General features: G+C 44.6%; 1 protein-coding gene across 1 annotated transcript in view; it reads right to left on the bottom strand.

The window, feature by feature from the left end:
• Window positions 1–16,778, bottom strand: part of PRDM10 (PR domain containing 10) — an 81,443-nt gene that overhangs the window by 28,223 nt on the left and 36,442 nt on the right. The window contains exons 5-12 of the mRNA XM_005863026.2: window positions 10,008–10,233; window positions 8,212–8,453; window positions 6,269–6,472; window positions 4,414–4,486; window positions 2,598–2,715; window positions 1,328–1,457; window positions 234–508; window positions 88–91 (exon numbers count right to left, since the gene is read on the bottom strand). Coding sequence (XP_005863088.1) covers window positions 88–91; window positions 234–508; window positions 1,328–1,457; window positions 2,598–2,715; window positions 4,414–4,486; window positions 6,269–6,472; window positions 8,212–8,453; window positions 10,008–10,233 — 1,272 coding nt within the window. The remainder of the gene's footprint in view (window positions 1–87; window positions 92–233; window positions 509–1,327; window positions 1,458–2,597; window positions 2,716–4,413; window positions 4,487–6,268; window positions 6,473–8,211; window positions 8,454–10,007; window positions 10,234–16,778) is intronic.

Below are 16,778 nucleotides of genomic sequence, written 5' to 3'. Positions count from 1 at the left end.
GACTTTAACTATACCAGTCCAGGAGCTGCCAAAAGCCCAGCTCTGCATTCTTAATAAACGGATGGGCTCTAGAACCAGCCACCCAACCTGCCTGCCACAGGGCACAAAGACATTAAGACACAGTTAACACCTTCTTCCAAAATAAGGGGACTGAGCGTGGGATAAGCTAGATGCAAGATTTTGAAGTGGACGGTGAACAGGTTGGAAAACGTAGCACCTTTCAGCCGGCTGACTGGAGAAAGGCCAGCGCCTGCTTCCCACTTACTCGGATGCGTTTGGCCCTGCGCATGTCATCGGCGGTCAGGGTGCTCTGGGTGGGCAGCACGCTCTCCTCGTGCTGGGGCTGCAGGTGCAGGCTGTGCGCTTCCGGCTCCTGCTCCAGGGAAGACGGGGTCTCCTGTGGCAGCTGAGGGATCGGGAGAGTGGGCGGTTCTGGTTGATCCAGCCCATTCAGAGTAGCTGGCTCAGCCTCATCAAACTGTTCCTTGGGGGAGAAATGTAGCAAGTCCTGAAATTGCAATAACCAAGAATTATTCCCTTACCTAGATAGAGATGGGCGTGCTTTGAAAGAATGTCAGCTATGGTTTTGAATTACTGCTTTTTTGAAATGACTAGAGTCGTAATGCTCAGAAAAAGTATTTTCCTCCTGGGGAAGTTAATTAGACAACTACCCACAGAACGTGAAAACTATGAGACATTCCAGATCGCTTCATGAGGAAAAGACTCTTCTGGAACATCATTTTTTAAATTTTTAAACTAATTAAAGAGTCCCCCAATATCTCCAGACAAATTCAAAGCTTTAGGGCAGGAAAGTTGGGTTTTTGTTCTAAGTAATATCTGAAAATACAGTTTTCTTTGCCTTTCTCTAGCCACGCTTTTTTTTTTTTTTTTTTTACTAATTCATTTTTATTGCATTTTACAAAAAGGTAACAGCAAGTTTAAAAAACCAACCATGCTTTTTTTTTTTTTTTTTTTTTTTTACTAATTCATTTTTGTTGCATTTTACAAAAAGTTAACAGCAAGTTTAAAAAACCAACCATGCCCCGGTCCATCTTCATGGATGCCTTAGAGAGCACTGCTCCTGACTCCCTTTCCCAGCCTGCACTGGGCGGGGGATGCTGCCCCAGGCTGTGGATGTGAAGTTCTCCTTTGGGTCTCTAGCCACACTGTAAGCAACAGGCAGCAGAGGGCTGGCCTGACAGAGCTGTCATCCTCGGAAGGGCATCTGCATTAAATCCAATAGTAGTGCCGGTACATCCTCTAATTAACTACAACGGTAGTGCCGGTACGCCCTCTCAGCCAGCATCTTTCCCATCCGCCCCAGTACCTGTGTCCCATCATCACACTTCTCCCCATTTTCACTGGTGATTTCCAAGCGGATAAACTTTGGAGGACGCCCTGGCCGTCGACCTGGGCCAAATCGCCTCTTGCCTCGTCCCCTTCCTCTGCATCTTGTTCTGAGGATAAGAGATTGGGTTATAATGAGTCATGGCTACATAATGCGCCATTAACAAATACTTCCCCAAATCTTGATTTCCTTACTTTATTATTCTTCCTGACTTTTCTCCTAATGGAAACAATTGTTTCTGCTAATATACACTTTTTAAATGTCTCATCTTTGCTGTCTAGAGAGCTCAAAGAGATGTCTCAAATTATTCAGGAAAAAAAAGGAGTTGAGCCCTGGCCGGCGTGGGTCAGTGGACTGTGCAACCCAACCCTCCGCCCACTCTGCACGGCACCTCGCAGCGAAGGAGCTGGAGATGGCACGGCCACGCTGGTGGTCTCCCTGTAATTCATGGCCATGGGCCTCGGCGAGCTCCCCAGGCTGCAGGCAATCATACTGTACTTCCCAGACCACTTACTTCCCACTCCCTAAATGCGTGTCACACCGTCTCCTCTCTTCTCAAATCCTACAGAGGTTGGTAGCCCTACCTCTGTCCTCTGGTCCTTTCCCTTCCAAACCACTCTCAGTCTTCACGGGGCAGTTGGAAGAGCTTCTCGCTGGACCCCCTGTCTTCACTCGAGCTCCAATATAAGCTAAAATGGTTTTATTTTTATCCGGGTGATGTTTTAACATATAATTGACATCACAATACTCCCCGATCAGAACACTCTAAAGATTCCTTACCAACACTCAGAATAAAATCCAAATTTCTCACCATTACTCATAAGGCCTACCTGTTCTGGCTCCTGCCTACCCCATCCGGTATGATTCTCCCTCCTTTATCTTTTTTATATAGTGGAGTTAAACATACAATGAAGGAATTCTGCTAATAAAAACAGTCTGAAAATCAAAGACGCAGATTATTTCAAAGGTGTATACTATCTCAAGAATTCATACTTTAGGATCTTTAGTTAGGGGAGATTTAACTAAGGTGAAAGGCCCTCCCATTGCTGGGGACTGGTTATGCTGGAAAAGAGTTTTATGATAAGTGAGGATGGAGTGGGCGGGAAATGACATAAAAAATTCCCCTCAGCAGCCTATCTGGTTACCTGTCTACACACACGTATACACAAACACTCATTAGTTTATAAACAATATGAAATGAGTCTAGACTTGAAAACCTAAGTTTCTGAAACCTTCCCCATCATTCTACCTGCTAAATACATCCAGTTTCTCGTCATGAGAATTGAGATGCTGTTGCAACTGCTCCGAGCTTATAAATCGGCGGTTACATTCATAGCAGGGCCAATTCTTCTCTTGCTCTCGAAGAACTACAGTCACAGGAGAGAAGTTATAAAGGCTGATGATCAATAGACACCAATAAAACTCAAGCATCCTCCCCCACTCATCTCACCACAGCCAAGTTCATAAACATACAGTGTCTGCTACTTGCATTACTGTTTAAAATCAAAGGCTAAAGTTTGACAGAGAACAATTTTTAGAACCTTATTTTCTGTATATTCATGATGTAAGAACAAACATCCTCATACTACCCTCTTCCACCCCCAACACACACACACACACACACACACACACACACACACACACAGCCTCACCACACTGGAAGGACAGAAAGTGCTACAGTGTGAATCTGTATTCAGATAACCTAGTGATTCAGATGCAAGCTTCAAAATCTGAGGGTATATTTTATCACAAATAACTTGAAAATCAATGCCCAATAGAACCACTTTGGCACAATGTTCAGAGCTGATTGTATGCATAACCTATGACCCAGCAATTCCACTCCGAGAGGTACACCCCTGAAATGCACACACATGTTCACTAAAAAACATGCATAAGAATGTTCACAGTGGCACTCTTCATAAGATCCAAAAGCTGAAAATGACCCTCCCATATAATAACGAATTTAACCGGCTTTTGTCCCTGGCTCCTGGGAGATAACCTCTAGACCTTGGAATTTCCCGAGTAATATGTGTTCTTGTGATTGATAGTAGTTCCTGACCATCCCTGAATTTATGCTAATGAGATGACTCTGATGAGGGCTGGCTGTGCCAGAAAGCCAGGCCACTTGATTACAGATTGCTTTGAGCAAGGCGATAGCAGCCAGGGAGTGGAGCAGGAGCCGGAGGGTAAGTTCAACCCCAGGGACAATGATGTGATTCACTCCATGGCGCCTAGGTAATGAGACCTCAAAAAAACCCCTGGGCCTCGAAGCTCAGGTGAGCTCCCGTGGTTGCTAAGCATACATCAATGTGCCAGGAAGGTGACATGGCCCAAGGACCGATCTGGTATTCTATTGTATGAATATACCACAATTCATTTGTCTATTTTACCGTAATGGAAATTTGGGTTGTATAAAGCAATTCTGACACTACCTACTTGGAGTTAGGTCACATAGCAATGAGAACGATCAAATAACAATACACAACAATATGGATGAATCTCATGAACATAATGTTGAGCAAAGGGTGCACACCAGAGGTGTACACATCACACAGTTCTATCAGACAAAGCTCGGTGCCAGCACGTCGTGTCTGGGAGGGAAGTCAGGAGGCATCACATTGGGGTGAGTGGCAACTGAAAGAGGCCTCCTGGGTGCAGGTGACACAGGTATGTTCACTTCATGGAAAGTCGCCGAGCTGTATACTTCTAATTTGTGCATTTCTATGTATGGAGATTATCCTACCGTAACACTTATATTAAAAACAAAATCGATGCCTGTCTGGCTATGTCCCCAGAGATTACATCTAGATAGGAATCACCCTCTGATTTAGCATGTGCAGGTTTTCATTACGTTAAATACTATTTCCCAGCACTCATGAAAGAGATGTAAATATGTCACTGTCATTTGATCCTAGAATTAGACAGGGATGCGTAGCTCTAGAAAGCCTACTGGAATATCTTTTTAAATATATTGAGATAGAAAAACTAGGGATTGCATAAAGATACAATCTATGTAACTTAGAACTCATATATAACATATATATTTTTTTTAAAAAGGCAGCCACCTTTCCTTTCTTCCTCAGAAATGTCGTGAATCTTCTGGTTCACGAACTCAGCATAGGACGCGGCATACCACACCTGCAAGAACCAAGCGTATTGTCAGGCACTGAGGGCCACCACCAGGTGCTCTCTGCGAGCTTAACTTCTCAAATACTTCTCCTGCTCATACGAAACAATGCGGGCCTTTCCACAGCCCGTGGAGAGCAGCTCACAGCAACAACACATCCCACTGTGCCCAACCCCTCCAACTCCAGTCGGCAGATGGGCACTCAGGAAGTTCATCTGCCAAGACACACAGCGTGTTTTCGTTTGCCTTTTTTTTAAAAAATTGTTTTTGTTATTAGAACGACTTCATGTCTCTTCATCTAAATAAAACACAGCCTCTCCTGATGTTTTTATCTGTATTTAAACACGGGTTTTCACACCGCTGTAATCACAGCGGCTCCCGCCCCCACCAGTCCCCAAACGGCTCTCACCCAGGGCCTCCAGATGCTGTCTCGCCCTTCCCGGTCTCTTCCTGCATCTGCTCCATGTCTGGCTCTTCTTCCTCTCCCTGACTTCTAAATACTGGTGTTTCTCAAAGCTTAGTCCAAGTTCAGGGCCTTCTTCATTTTTACAAAGGTGGTCATATCCATTTCCAACCAATTCTATGCTAATAACTCCCAAATCAGTATCTCTATCCTAGACCCTCCCTGTTCCCTCCACGTACATTCTATCGCCTACTTGATATTTTGGATGTTTCACAAACAGCTCCAACTTAACGTGCCCAGAACTGAATTCAAGATGCTCCCCTACTCCCCTACTAACTACTCTTACCTTCCCCATTTCAATAAACATACCACCTTCCAACCAACTGCTCAGACTTGAAACCCAAGAGGTATCTTGGACTTCTGTTTTCTTCTGTAATCCTTTAGCAAAAACTGTCGATTGCTCAGATGTTCATCTGTTTCTGCCACTAGATACATGCCAATGAGCCTCCTCTTTTCTACTCTTGCTCCCTCCAGCCCATTCTCCACACAGAAGCTAGAGTGGTTTTCTTAAAACACCGTCAGATTCCGCCATTCCCGTGCTTAAAAGCCAGCAACAGCTTCTTGTTTGATGACAAACCTGACATGCTTGGCAGCCTCCTAAGGACACATAATCTGGTCCTACCTTGCTAAGCAATCCCAGCTCTCATCACTCTACTTCACTGTTTCTTCAACCAAGAGGCCCGTGGTCAGTTCCTCAAACATGCCTAGTTCTTTCCCACCCCAACCTTCACTTGCCCTTGCTGCTTCACCACTGGGAATGCTGGATTCTTTTCTTCACTGTCCACTAACCCTGCTCCACTGCTGGCCCCTTCTTGTTAGCTAGTTCTCGGCCTAATTATCTCTTTAGCAAGGCCCTCCCTCTCCAGAGATCTAAACTGGTCCCGTTCCTGCTATTTGCTTTTTTTTGCACCATTTGTTTCCTTCCTAATGCTCACCACTATTTGGTATCGTTTGCTTATTTATATCCTTTGCCCATCCTCCCCCCTTCCCACCTCCCCCATCTAGAATACAAGTTTCCTAACACAGGGAACCATCCACCTTTTCCTCGTGTCTGAAACCAGTAGGAGTTCCGTGTATTAATCCCTAAATGAATGAATCATACATCATTGTTATGGAACATTATTTTAGCAATATGAAAATATTAATTTTGAGAGACTTCATTTTTAACTGCGGATACTATTCCACAAAGTCTGTATTCTAAAATGTACTTAGCCATGACCCTGTGGTAGGTGATTGTGGTTTTGCTGTTATAAATTCGGGGCGGGGGGAGTAGGGAAAGCATTAATTAATCACAATTCCTAGCAGAGCCCCCACTGAGGCAGCTCCGTACCTTCAGTTCCTGCTTGGGTTCCACGTTCTTTATTGTTGTGTAATACACGTGATGGCCATACTGGTAAGCCACCAGGTTCTGCTCCAGGTGGTTCTGGGCTGGACGCACAAACATCATCCAGTTACAAAGGGTCTCATCAGACAACTCAAACCATAGGTCTTCGTGCAAGTCCCTGTCTTTTCTGTCCCCTTTGTCAAGGGAAACCTGCAACCGAAGAGAAAGTTAAAAGCCACACCAAACAACAAAAGTAAAATCTTCAATAGGCTCTGCATTCGCATCATAATAATAAAAGATTAAACCATATGTCCCAATTCTCCCCTTTGCATAGCTCCTGGAATTGTGTCTTGCCAAATATAAAAGGGAAAGGATACTTCCAAAGACCCACCTATAGGAGAATGACCTGGCAAAACCTCAAAGTTAACAACCTGATTGTATAGCTTCTGATGATGTTTTATCATTAACTAACACATCAAAAAATGCTACAAATAAGCCAGAAAATGCAAGCAAAATACTCCATTTCATTACAACTGGCTTTCATTTGGGATTCAACTGCATTCATTTATAATGTTCAGCCTGTATTTCTCTTTATAAAGGAATATTCTTTCTTAGAGATCTAGAGCATTTACCAAAGAACATCTCCCCGTGACAGCACCTAATTTCTCAAAACACACACCCCAAATATTTTTCCTTCCCACTGCCCTTTCTTGGCTCTCCAGAGTGGCTCTCAAAGAGGCAGTCACCAAGGGGTTAAACAGAAGCAAAAGCATCAAATGTAAAAAAAAAAAAAAAAGATCAGTATAAATATACTTTAACATACAGTGAGCTATTCTTTAGCAAAAAGATTCCACATCAGTTTCAAAAATTGAAAAGTGATTTTCTTGAAAACATTCTTGGTACTTAGATACCTCTTTTCTGCCAAGGGCCATTTGGATATTTGTAACCTCATTCGCAGGTCATACAATATTATCAATTTAAAAATTAGCCAGCCCAAACCGGTTTGGCTCAGTGGATAGAGCGTCGGCCTGCAGACTGAAGGGTCCGGGTTCGATTCTGGTCAAGGGCATGTACCTTGGTTGTGGGCACATTCCCAGTAGGGGGCGTGCAGGAGGCAGCTGATCGATGTTTCTCTCTTATCGATGTTTCTAACTCTCTATCCCTCTCCCTTCCTCTCTGTAAAAAATCAATAAAATATATATTTTTTTAAAAATTAGCCTGCTCTATTTGGTCAAACATTTAATTAACTCACCCCTACTGCCTGGGCAGGGCCAGACCAAAGGATTTTGCGGGCCTTCTATGGCCCAAGGGCTGGACGTTCCCCACCCCTGGTTTACACAATCCTCTGTGTTCTAATCATTTTGCGGGGGAGGTGTTAGAGCACCTGTTATGGGCTGAATTATGTGCCGCCCTCCCTACCCCCGCCGCCAAAAACAAACAAAAAAACTTCATATGTTGTAGACCTAACTCCCAAGAGCTCAGAATGTGATTATATTTGTCGATAGGACTTTTAAAGAGGCGGTTATGTTTAAGTGGGGTCATTAGAGTGGGTCCTACCCCAACCTGACGGGTGTCCTTACAAGAAGAGATCGGGACACACAGAGAGACACCAGGGCAGCCTTCCAGGGAGAGATGACCAGAGAGGCAGCAAGAAGGCGGCCTCCACACGTCAGAGAGGAGCCTCGGAGGAAAGCAACCCCCCAAAACCTTGATCTTGGCCTTCTAGCCTCCAGAACTGTGAGAAAATGCCTTTCCGTCATTTAACTGGTGTTTTGTTATGCAGCTCTAGCCAACTAATACAGCCCCTAACACCGACACCTTTCAGAGCTGTTCATGTCCTGCCTTAGCAATCAACTGCTATGAAACTGGGTTAGGAGACTCAGTAGGAAAATGTGTGCCCTTTACAAGTAATGAGAACAAGAGTGAACTATGAATAAAGCATAGCTTACCTTTAGGTGAATATAACAGTCTTTCAGCTCGGACTCCCTGACAAGGGGTCCCTCCACAGGGCCAAACTGGGTGCGCTTAGGGATTCGCCTTTTGGAGAACACACCTCCAAGGAACCGGTCAATGTAGAGGACCAGGGGGAGGCTGGCTCTGGCTCTGGTGAGCACGGGACGGTTGGGGATGGGGTGCAAGGGGCCGTGCTTTGGGCACACTGAGGAGTGTGCATTGTTACACTCCTCACACCCTGCAACAAACAGAAAACCCGCAAGTCAGATCTTTCAACATGACTTGATCTCAGGTAAAAAGTTCTAAGCTGAGCCCTGGCCGGGTAACACAGTTGGTTAGAGCATCATCCTGATACGCCAAAGCTGCGCATTCGATCCTCGGTCAGGGCACATACAGAAATCAACCAATCTATAGTAATAAAGGCCTAATATGCAAATTGACCCAATGGCCGAACAGCGGACGACCTTCCAGACAACCTTCCGGATGAAGCCGGGGCTGCGAAGGCCTACTCTTGTACAAATTTCATGCATTGGGCCTCTAGTAGATGCACAGAGGTGGAACAACAGGTCAATGTTTCTCTTTCTCTCTCCCTTTCTCTCTCTCCCTTCCCGCCCCCACTAAAAAAAATCAATTAAAAAGTTCTAAGCTGAAAAACCCCCAAGTTTTCAGAGCAAAATTCAATTAACTCCTATAATTACAATACCCATTCAATTGTAATATATTAGCTTTCATTGGCCAATAAAATCCTGAACTTCTCCTCTAAAATCAGGCAGAATCAGCTACGCCTGCCAAAAATAATATGCAGGCCATGGCTGTGACTTATTTCTCTACTGGTATTAATTCCAATAGCGGCCACTACATTTACAAATCAATTATAATATATCTGAAAAGAAAAAAAAGAAGAGCTTATTAGGCTAAATGTTATAAAAACTGATGAGATGAAAAAGGTGAATTTTATAGTGTATAAATTATGTCTCAATAAAGCGTTTAAAAGAAAACCTGACAATACCATTTAATCAATTTTTTTCAAAAGAAATTATAGAAATCTCATTGTCTGGGAACGAAAACAGAGAGCATACTGTGCAGTTTGAGAGTTCAATGCACTCCGTGAAGGTAATGCTTAAATGAATGAATTTAACACCCCAGCCTTCATTTACCTGGATGGCACAATCGGACCCACCCGGAGAGGACGCACTGGCTCATTCTCCGAGTGATCAGTTTGCACTAAGCATCCGCACTCACCGCCTCTCTCCCCATAGCACCCATCTGTCAGCTAACCGTCAGAATGATGTATATATAGCCACTGGACCACACAGAGATCACACTCACGACCCTTAGCTAATTTAATTAGCCAATCATATTTTACCAACTCTGGCTGTGTGATGATCTGGCTTAGGAAATAGGAATTTCCAATTTCAATAATTCTCCAATAGTGAAGAGTTACTTTATATGAATGTCTATAAGAGAAAGTGACTTTATGCGTATTTTGATTAAGGAGTGGCCTTGAAAACACATGCATTCAAGGAAAAACACACGAGGTGGTTCTCTGTTGGACATGAAGGTGAACTCTGGCCCCATGCAAACGGGCTTTACCACCATCACACGGAAGGTCCGAGGAGAAATCTGGGGAGCCCGGCCAGTGTGGCTCAGTGGTTGAGTGTCAACCTATGTACCAGGAGGTCAGGGTCCAATTCCCGGTCAGGGCACATGTCCAAGTTGAGGCTCGATGCCCTGGAGCAGGGAGCACGGTCCACACAGGAAGCCTCACTCATGAGAACTCGCTGGTACTCACATAAGTCGTGCGGGTCAAAGGGCCGAGGGGGATCCGGTTCCCACTCATCCAGGTCTGTGTCTTCACCATCTTCCTCCTCCTCTTCCTCTGTGTCCTCATCCTCATCCTCATCCTCTTCCTCTTTGGCCTCTAGTCTACTCATAGGGTTCTGCAGAGTGGCCAGAGGGTCCGAGCCGTCCACACTCTCAATGGAAGGTAACACCTGGTTATGCACCGGCAACGAGGCCTGGACAAAGTCGCATGACAGAGTTAGCACACGTTCTCTTGTAGTTACTGTAGACACGGACACACGTGACATTCAGGTAGTGGGCGCAGGTATTCTTCACACTAGCCCCCTCCAAGGCCCTGGAAAAGTGATTTCCATCCATCGGCTGTAAACAGAGTCTGCCCTCATTTTTGCTGTTTCTGCCCCACATCCGGGCAAGCTGATGAGAAGTCCAATGGAGTTTCAAACCCCACCAGTACCTGACCATGTGCTCTCGAACCCTACATCTCGACAAAACCCTGACCATTCCTTACTCCCTCCAGCCATTTCCAACCTGCTGGAGGGGCCTGCCCTGTCTCCCCTGGGACTGCAAGGATGTGAGCAGCAGACCTTTTCATAGCCTTGTGGTGTGCGTGTGGTATCATCAGTCTCGACCTCTGAACTCAGTTTTGGGTGGGGGCCCCTCCTGCCTTTTCAGGGCGGCCACAGCACTGTAGGTAATGATTTTACCTACCTTCCACCACTCACTTCTCAAACTAAGCACACGGTGCAACCTGCAGTTGGTAAAATTCCATGGTGAGCAGCTCTCCCTCTACCCCTCAGAGAGGCTGAGGTCTTAAGAAAGAATGAAAGTGGTGCCTATGTGTTTCAGTGTGCTGAAGTCGGTCTTTTGCAAATAAGGGGAGGTTTGGGTCATGTATTGGGTTAAGGCCACCTTACCAAATCTGCTGGCAGTACATAAAAGGTCCCTCAGAGAGTTTTCTCACCTAAATGAGTGCCATGGGTTACAGACCACCCAGATTCCTTTTACCCAATCTTATTTCTCCTGCCCAACTAGTCCCAATTAACCCTAAGTTACACTCAAGCCATGTCCCCTTATAATTTAATAGATACAGCAAGGCCCTAGCTGGTTTGGCTCAGTGGATAAGAGCATGGGTCCTCGGACAGAAGGGTCCCAGGTTCCATGCCGGTCAAGGGCACAAACCTCAATTGCAGGCTCAATCCCCAGCCCGGGATTCTGTGGAAGGCAACCAATCGATGTGTCTCTCTCACATCAATGTTTCTCTCTGTGCGTTTCTTCCCCTCCCTCCCATTCTCTTTAAAAAAATTAATGGGAAAATATCCTCGGGTGAGGATTAACAAACAAACAAACAAACAAACAAACAAATAAATAAATAAATACAGGAAGTTCTTTTTGAATGTCTACTCCCTTTTTCTTTATCTCCCCACCTGGTGTTTTCCTCACCCAGGATGCTCTTCCCGCACCAATCTTCTAAAGCAGACATCACGTTCCAGTTTCTCCATGACCCATCCTGACGCTCTAGCCCTCCCTGACTTCTCTGCTCTGACCTCCGGTGGCACCTGGAGGCACAGAATCCCATCCACGTCACCCAGCCTCTGCTCCCCAGTCAGCACCTCCCAGGGCAGCCGGACCCGGCTGGAGAGTTCAATGATGGTCTCTGTGGCGTGGAGATGTCCCTGTCCATATCTCCCATGCACTGGACGGGCCCTACATCTTCCCTCTCCAGACACCTGAAGACAGTTCTTCAACTACGTCAAGACCAAAACCTCTAATCCATTCACATGGCCGAACTTCCAGCCCCCTCTGCATCCTGCTGTCTTCATGGGCTCCCCGGTGGATTCCATATCTGTCTGAATGTAGCATTAGCATTTATGACGGCCTCTCTTCCCCTGCTGACCCATCTCACATTTGCAGATCATTAAATGCCCAGGCCCCTCTTCCCTCTCAGAGAGCTATTAATCCACTTCTCTCCTCCTCAGAACTTAAACAGCTGATTTTCACTCAAATGAGAGGATTCTGCATTTCTCCTCAGTCAATTTCCTTTTATTGCTTGTTCTGTCCTTCCAGTCTGCCAAGATCTTTATAAGCTAGATTCTGACCTCTCACACATTGGCAAGCCCTCAGAGCTTCGTAGCCACTGCCAAACACCACCTGCTTTTCAATGCTATGCGTTTTCCTGCGAGTCCACCTTGACTCTCTACTTGCCGCTCAGGGAAGCAGAGTGCATGGGCTTTGGCGTCAGATGTGGATTAAAATCCTGGCCCCCTACTTGGCAAGGTAATAAACTACTCTGAACCTCAGCTTCCTTATCTGTAAAATGGACATAGCAATAAACCTACACCAATAGGTTGTAAGGACTAAATGAAACAATAATGTATATGAGGGTAGTAGTAAAGTGTCTGGCATTTAGTAAGTGCTTAATATTAATAATCATATATTATTATCATAAATTCTGTAAGGACTGAGATAACATTATATGTAAAAGACTGCTGAACATTATATGTTCAATGAAGATTACTTTGTGAAAATATATCGGCCCCGTGGGAAATGACACCAGTCCCTGTAGGCACCTAAAGGAACTGGGCTGCTGGTCACAGAAACACCCGTGGTTGGTCAGTTGTGCACCAAGTCCAAGAGCTTCCTAAACTCGTAACGAGGAAGTTCTGCGAGTGTTTACAGAGCCTGATGCTATGGCAGTCAAACCTCAGAGAGAAGGCAAGGGAGGGTGGGGGGAAGGGGGAGAGATCAACCAAAGGACTTGTATGCATGCATATAAGCATAACCAATGGACACAGACACTAGGGGGTGAGGGCACGAGTGGAGGGAGGTGGTGGTGGGGGGCAATGGGGGAATAAGGACACATATGTAATACCTTAATCAATAAAGAAAAAAATAATTAATTAATTAATTAATTAATTTTTAAAAAAAGATCATTGCCCAACGTTTAAAATACTCAGGCTCGCCCGGCCAGTGTAGCTCAGTGGATTGAGCATCATCCCATGGACCAAGAGGTCCCAGGTTCAATTCCCAGTGAGGGCACATGCCTGGGTTGCAGCAGGCAACTGATCAGTATGCCTGTCTCATCGCTGATGTTTAGATCTCTCTCCTTCTCCCTTCCTCTCTGAAATCAACAAAAATATTTTAAAAAGTAAAAAATAAAATAAAATACTCAGGCTCCAGAAAGCAGATAAAAATCAGTTACCTCCAACAGTGCCTGCCTGTTTTAACATGCATGCCTGTAACCCAGGAGCCCCGACTCCTACATGGCATCCCACCTCTGCAGCTCAGGGCCTTCTAGAAGCTTTACGTGGGAGGACAGCATGCTGGGGGCTGCTTCAGCTTCGGCTTCCATAAAAGCAGAAGGAAATACCCGCCGAGTGAAGCCTGCACAAGGAAAAGAGCAGGGACTCCTGTCTGGCAGCAGGACTGCGTTTGCCGCCTCCCCTCGCAGCCGCCCCTGGTCCTCCAGCAAAGCTGCTGCGTTCCCACTTGTTATCTCAGAGCACAGTTTCAATGTCGCCCTTTATTCTAAGCACTTAAATTTTATGCCTGTGTTAGTGATGAATGTTATCACACACTGAACAAACCAAAGCATATATCCACCTCTGCTCCTCATAAATTCTTTATATCTCTGCAGAGCCAACCTCAAAGAATGAATTCAGCAATTCAGAGGCGTTCCAGCGGAGCGGAGATGTATTTCCCCCGCAGATGCTGCTAGAAAGACTGTGGTTGGGCAAGGTTACCGCTGGCTTCTCGCCACTGCTGAGAAAGCTGACATTAAAATAGTACCAGCAACCTTCTCCTCCCCCGCGCTGAGCTTCCCTAAAAGACTGTGGCAAAGAAAAGGTCCGACACTTCAGCATTATCTGGAAAGACTGATGTTAAAGCAAAGGTTGAACGCACAGCAGAATCGTGCAAACTACTGCTAAAAAGGGATGAAAAGGGTCCATGACAATCATTGCTAGGGACATACTGTCTATTTCCAGAAAGCATAGACCTCAACACACAGTAGGCATGCATTATAAATTGGTTCAATTAATGATTCAAATTCAGCCTGGCCAGTGGTTGAGTGTTGACCTAGGAACCAGGAGGTCACTGTTCGATTCTGCACGTGCTGGGTTGTGGGCTCAATTCCCAGCAGGGGCCGTGCAGGAGGCAGCTGATCAATGATTCTCATCATTGATGTTTCTATCTCTCCCTCTCCCTTCCTCTCTCTGAAATCAATTTAAAAAAACAACATATTTTTTAAAAACTAATTCAAATTCAACTGACACTTACTGGGAGCTAGGCATGTTTTTAAATTCCTTTGAGGCCAGGTAACATTACTACATCGCTCCTAAGTGGCAGAGATAAAATTCAGATTCTGACTCTGCTTTTTCCGCTACATGACAATGGCCCTAGGAAGCAAGGTGAGCCTCACATACACCTTGAATCCCAGAGCCACCAGGCACCCACCCCTGCTCCGGAGACAACAGCCAGGTGGCAAGGTCGCGTGGCAATTATACTCACAGAAAGAGAATTCAACACAAAAGTATTTTAATCCTGTGCATTTTGTCACCCACAATAAAACACGGGAGGTAGGAGGAAAAAGAATTTGTTAAACTTATTGGTGCACGTTCTCCGTCCCACTTAATGCCTCGCTCTGTAATTACCTCTGAAACTATGTAATGCGGTTCAGGAGGCAATTTATGGGAGGAGTGAAATAGGAAGCCACACTGGACAGCAGCAAATGCAACAGAAGGCTTCTGGTCCCTCCCGAGACCAATGACCAGGCAGCATATTTCCTCACAGGCTCATTTTCAGAAACAAAGAAGAGACTGTGCTTCCGGGTCTGGAGACCACGGGTGCCTTGCTTAGCGGGGAGGGAAGACACATATGAAAAAGGCTTCAGCCCTGGCCGGTTTGGCTCAGTGGATAGAGCCTGCGGACTAAAGGGTCCCAGGTTCGATTCCGGTCAAGGGTACATGCCCGGGTTGGGGGCTCGATTTCCACCCCCCTCCCCCAGTAGGGGGCGCGCAGGAGGCAGCCAATCAATGATTCTCATCATTGATGTTTCTATCTATCTCTCTCCCTTCCTCTCTGAAATCAATAAAAAAAAAATATTTAAAAAAAAGAAAGAAAAAGGCTTCAAATGGGTTTTGCCACCACTGAAAATAGGAACCATTTTGCTAAGGGGGGAAAAAAAAGCATTTATCATCTGTGTTAAATGCCCATCCAACCCTCTATCCGGAATTTATCCAGGTCACAGAATAAGCTGACAATCAATGAGGTGTTATAGCCAGGAATAAAAACCGTGAGGGTTGAAAGGAAACTGTAATAAAGAAAGATGCTAGGCCTACAGTTACACTTCCTTGTGATGTCATTGTTCACAGAGCTATCTGAGCCCAACCTTCCTTTTGTACAGAACATGAAACAGATTGTTTCTGGAGATTGAAGAAGATGAAGGGCCCTTTGAGGTGTAAATGGCAACATAATTTCTAATTAAAATATGCCTTAATAGTAAAACAACAGAATACCATTTTGCATATCAGATTGGCAAAATAGTAAAAGAACGGAAGGGTGTGTGGTAATGGGCAGTCTCATATATTGTTGGTAGGAATGTAAATTTTTTCACCTTCTGAAAAGCTGTTTAGGGCATCTTGTCAAAATAACTTTCCCACTTATAGTGAAAAATTTTAAACATATGTCAAATAGAGAGAATAGTATAATACACCTCACACACCCATCACTCGGCTTCAAGTATCAACGCATGGCTAACCTTATTTCAACTATTCTCCCACGCATTTTCTCCCTCACTAGATTATTTGGAAGCAAACCTCGGGCACTGTTCATTTTCATCTGTAAATAGTTCTGTAGATAAGTCTACAGAAAAACAACTTTTAATTTTATATATTCGCATATCTAAAAAGTTAATCATTCCTTAATATCATCAAATAGCCACTTAGTGTTAGGATTTCCCCAGTGGTCTCATTTTTTTTTTTTACAACTGGTTTGTCCAAAGTCTCCTTTAATCTGTAAATCCCCATTCCTCTTCTTTTCCTTTGCAATTTATATGTGGAAGAAAGTAGGCCTTTTGCCTGACAGTTTCCCACAGTATGGACTTTGCTGACTACATCCTTGTGTGTCTCTGAACTTGTTCTATTTTGTCTACCAGGCTTCCTATAAGCTGGTAGCAGAACCCAGAGACTCAATCAGATTCAGGCTCAATTTGGGGAGAGGACTACTTCATATGAAATAAAGTAGAACGTACACAACAGCAGGAGGCCTATAATGAATGGTTCTCTCTTTTTCATGATATTAACAATGTTCAGGGGGTCAAGTTGATCCATCCGTTATAAAGTGCCTCGTCAGCTTTTTCCTGATGGTTTCCGACTATTGTTAATGATCACTGCCTAGGTCCATATTTCATTCAAGATGAAAAATGGTGATATTCTAAGCCAGGCCTCCCCTCTTTATTTATTAGTTGGAATGCTTCTAAAAAGATATTTCCCTCATCAAGTAATTGTTTACCTGAGTACATTCAGGGAGAAAGGCCGTATTCTTTCTGGTCATTTACCAGTTTCCTGAATAATGAATGTAGTGGTCCCTTAGCATCCTCAAAAAGTGACCAGTGCGTTATTGCTTTTAATATCGCTATGAGCTTATGGGTTTTAAATATATTTAATGTATTTCAATCTATTATAGTTGTTTTCCTTTTAAAAAAATATTTTAAATATATTTTTATTGATTTCAGAGAGGAAGGGAGAGGGAAAGAGAGATAGAA

Source organism: Myotis brandtii, unplaced genomic scaffold (genome assembly GCF_000412655.1).
Source record: "Myotis brandtii unplaced genomic scaffold, ASM41265v1 scaffold170, whole genome shotgun sequence".
In the NCBI taxonomy this organism is placed as follows: domain Eukaryota; kingdom Metazoa; phylum Chordata; class Mammalia; order Chiroptera; family Vespertilionidae; genus Myotis; species Myotis brandtii.
Note: the sequence above shows the minus strand (reverse complement) of the source record. Positions and strands in the feature narration are given on the sequence as shown.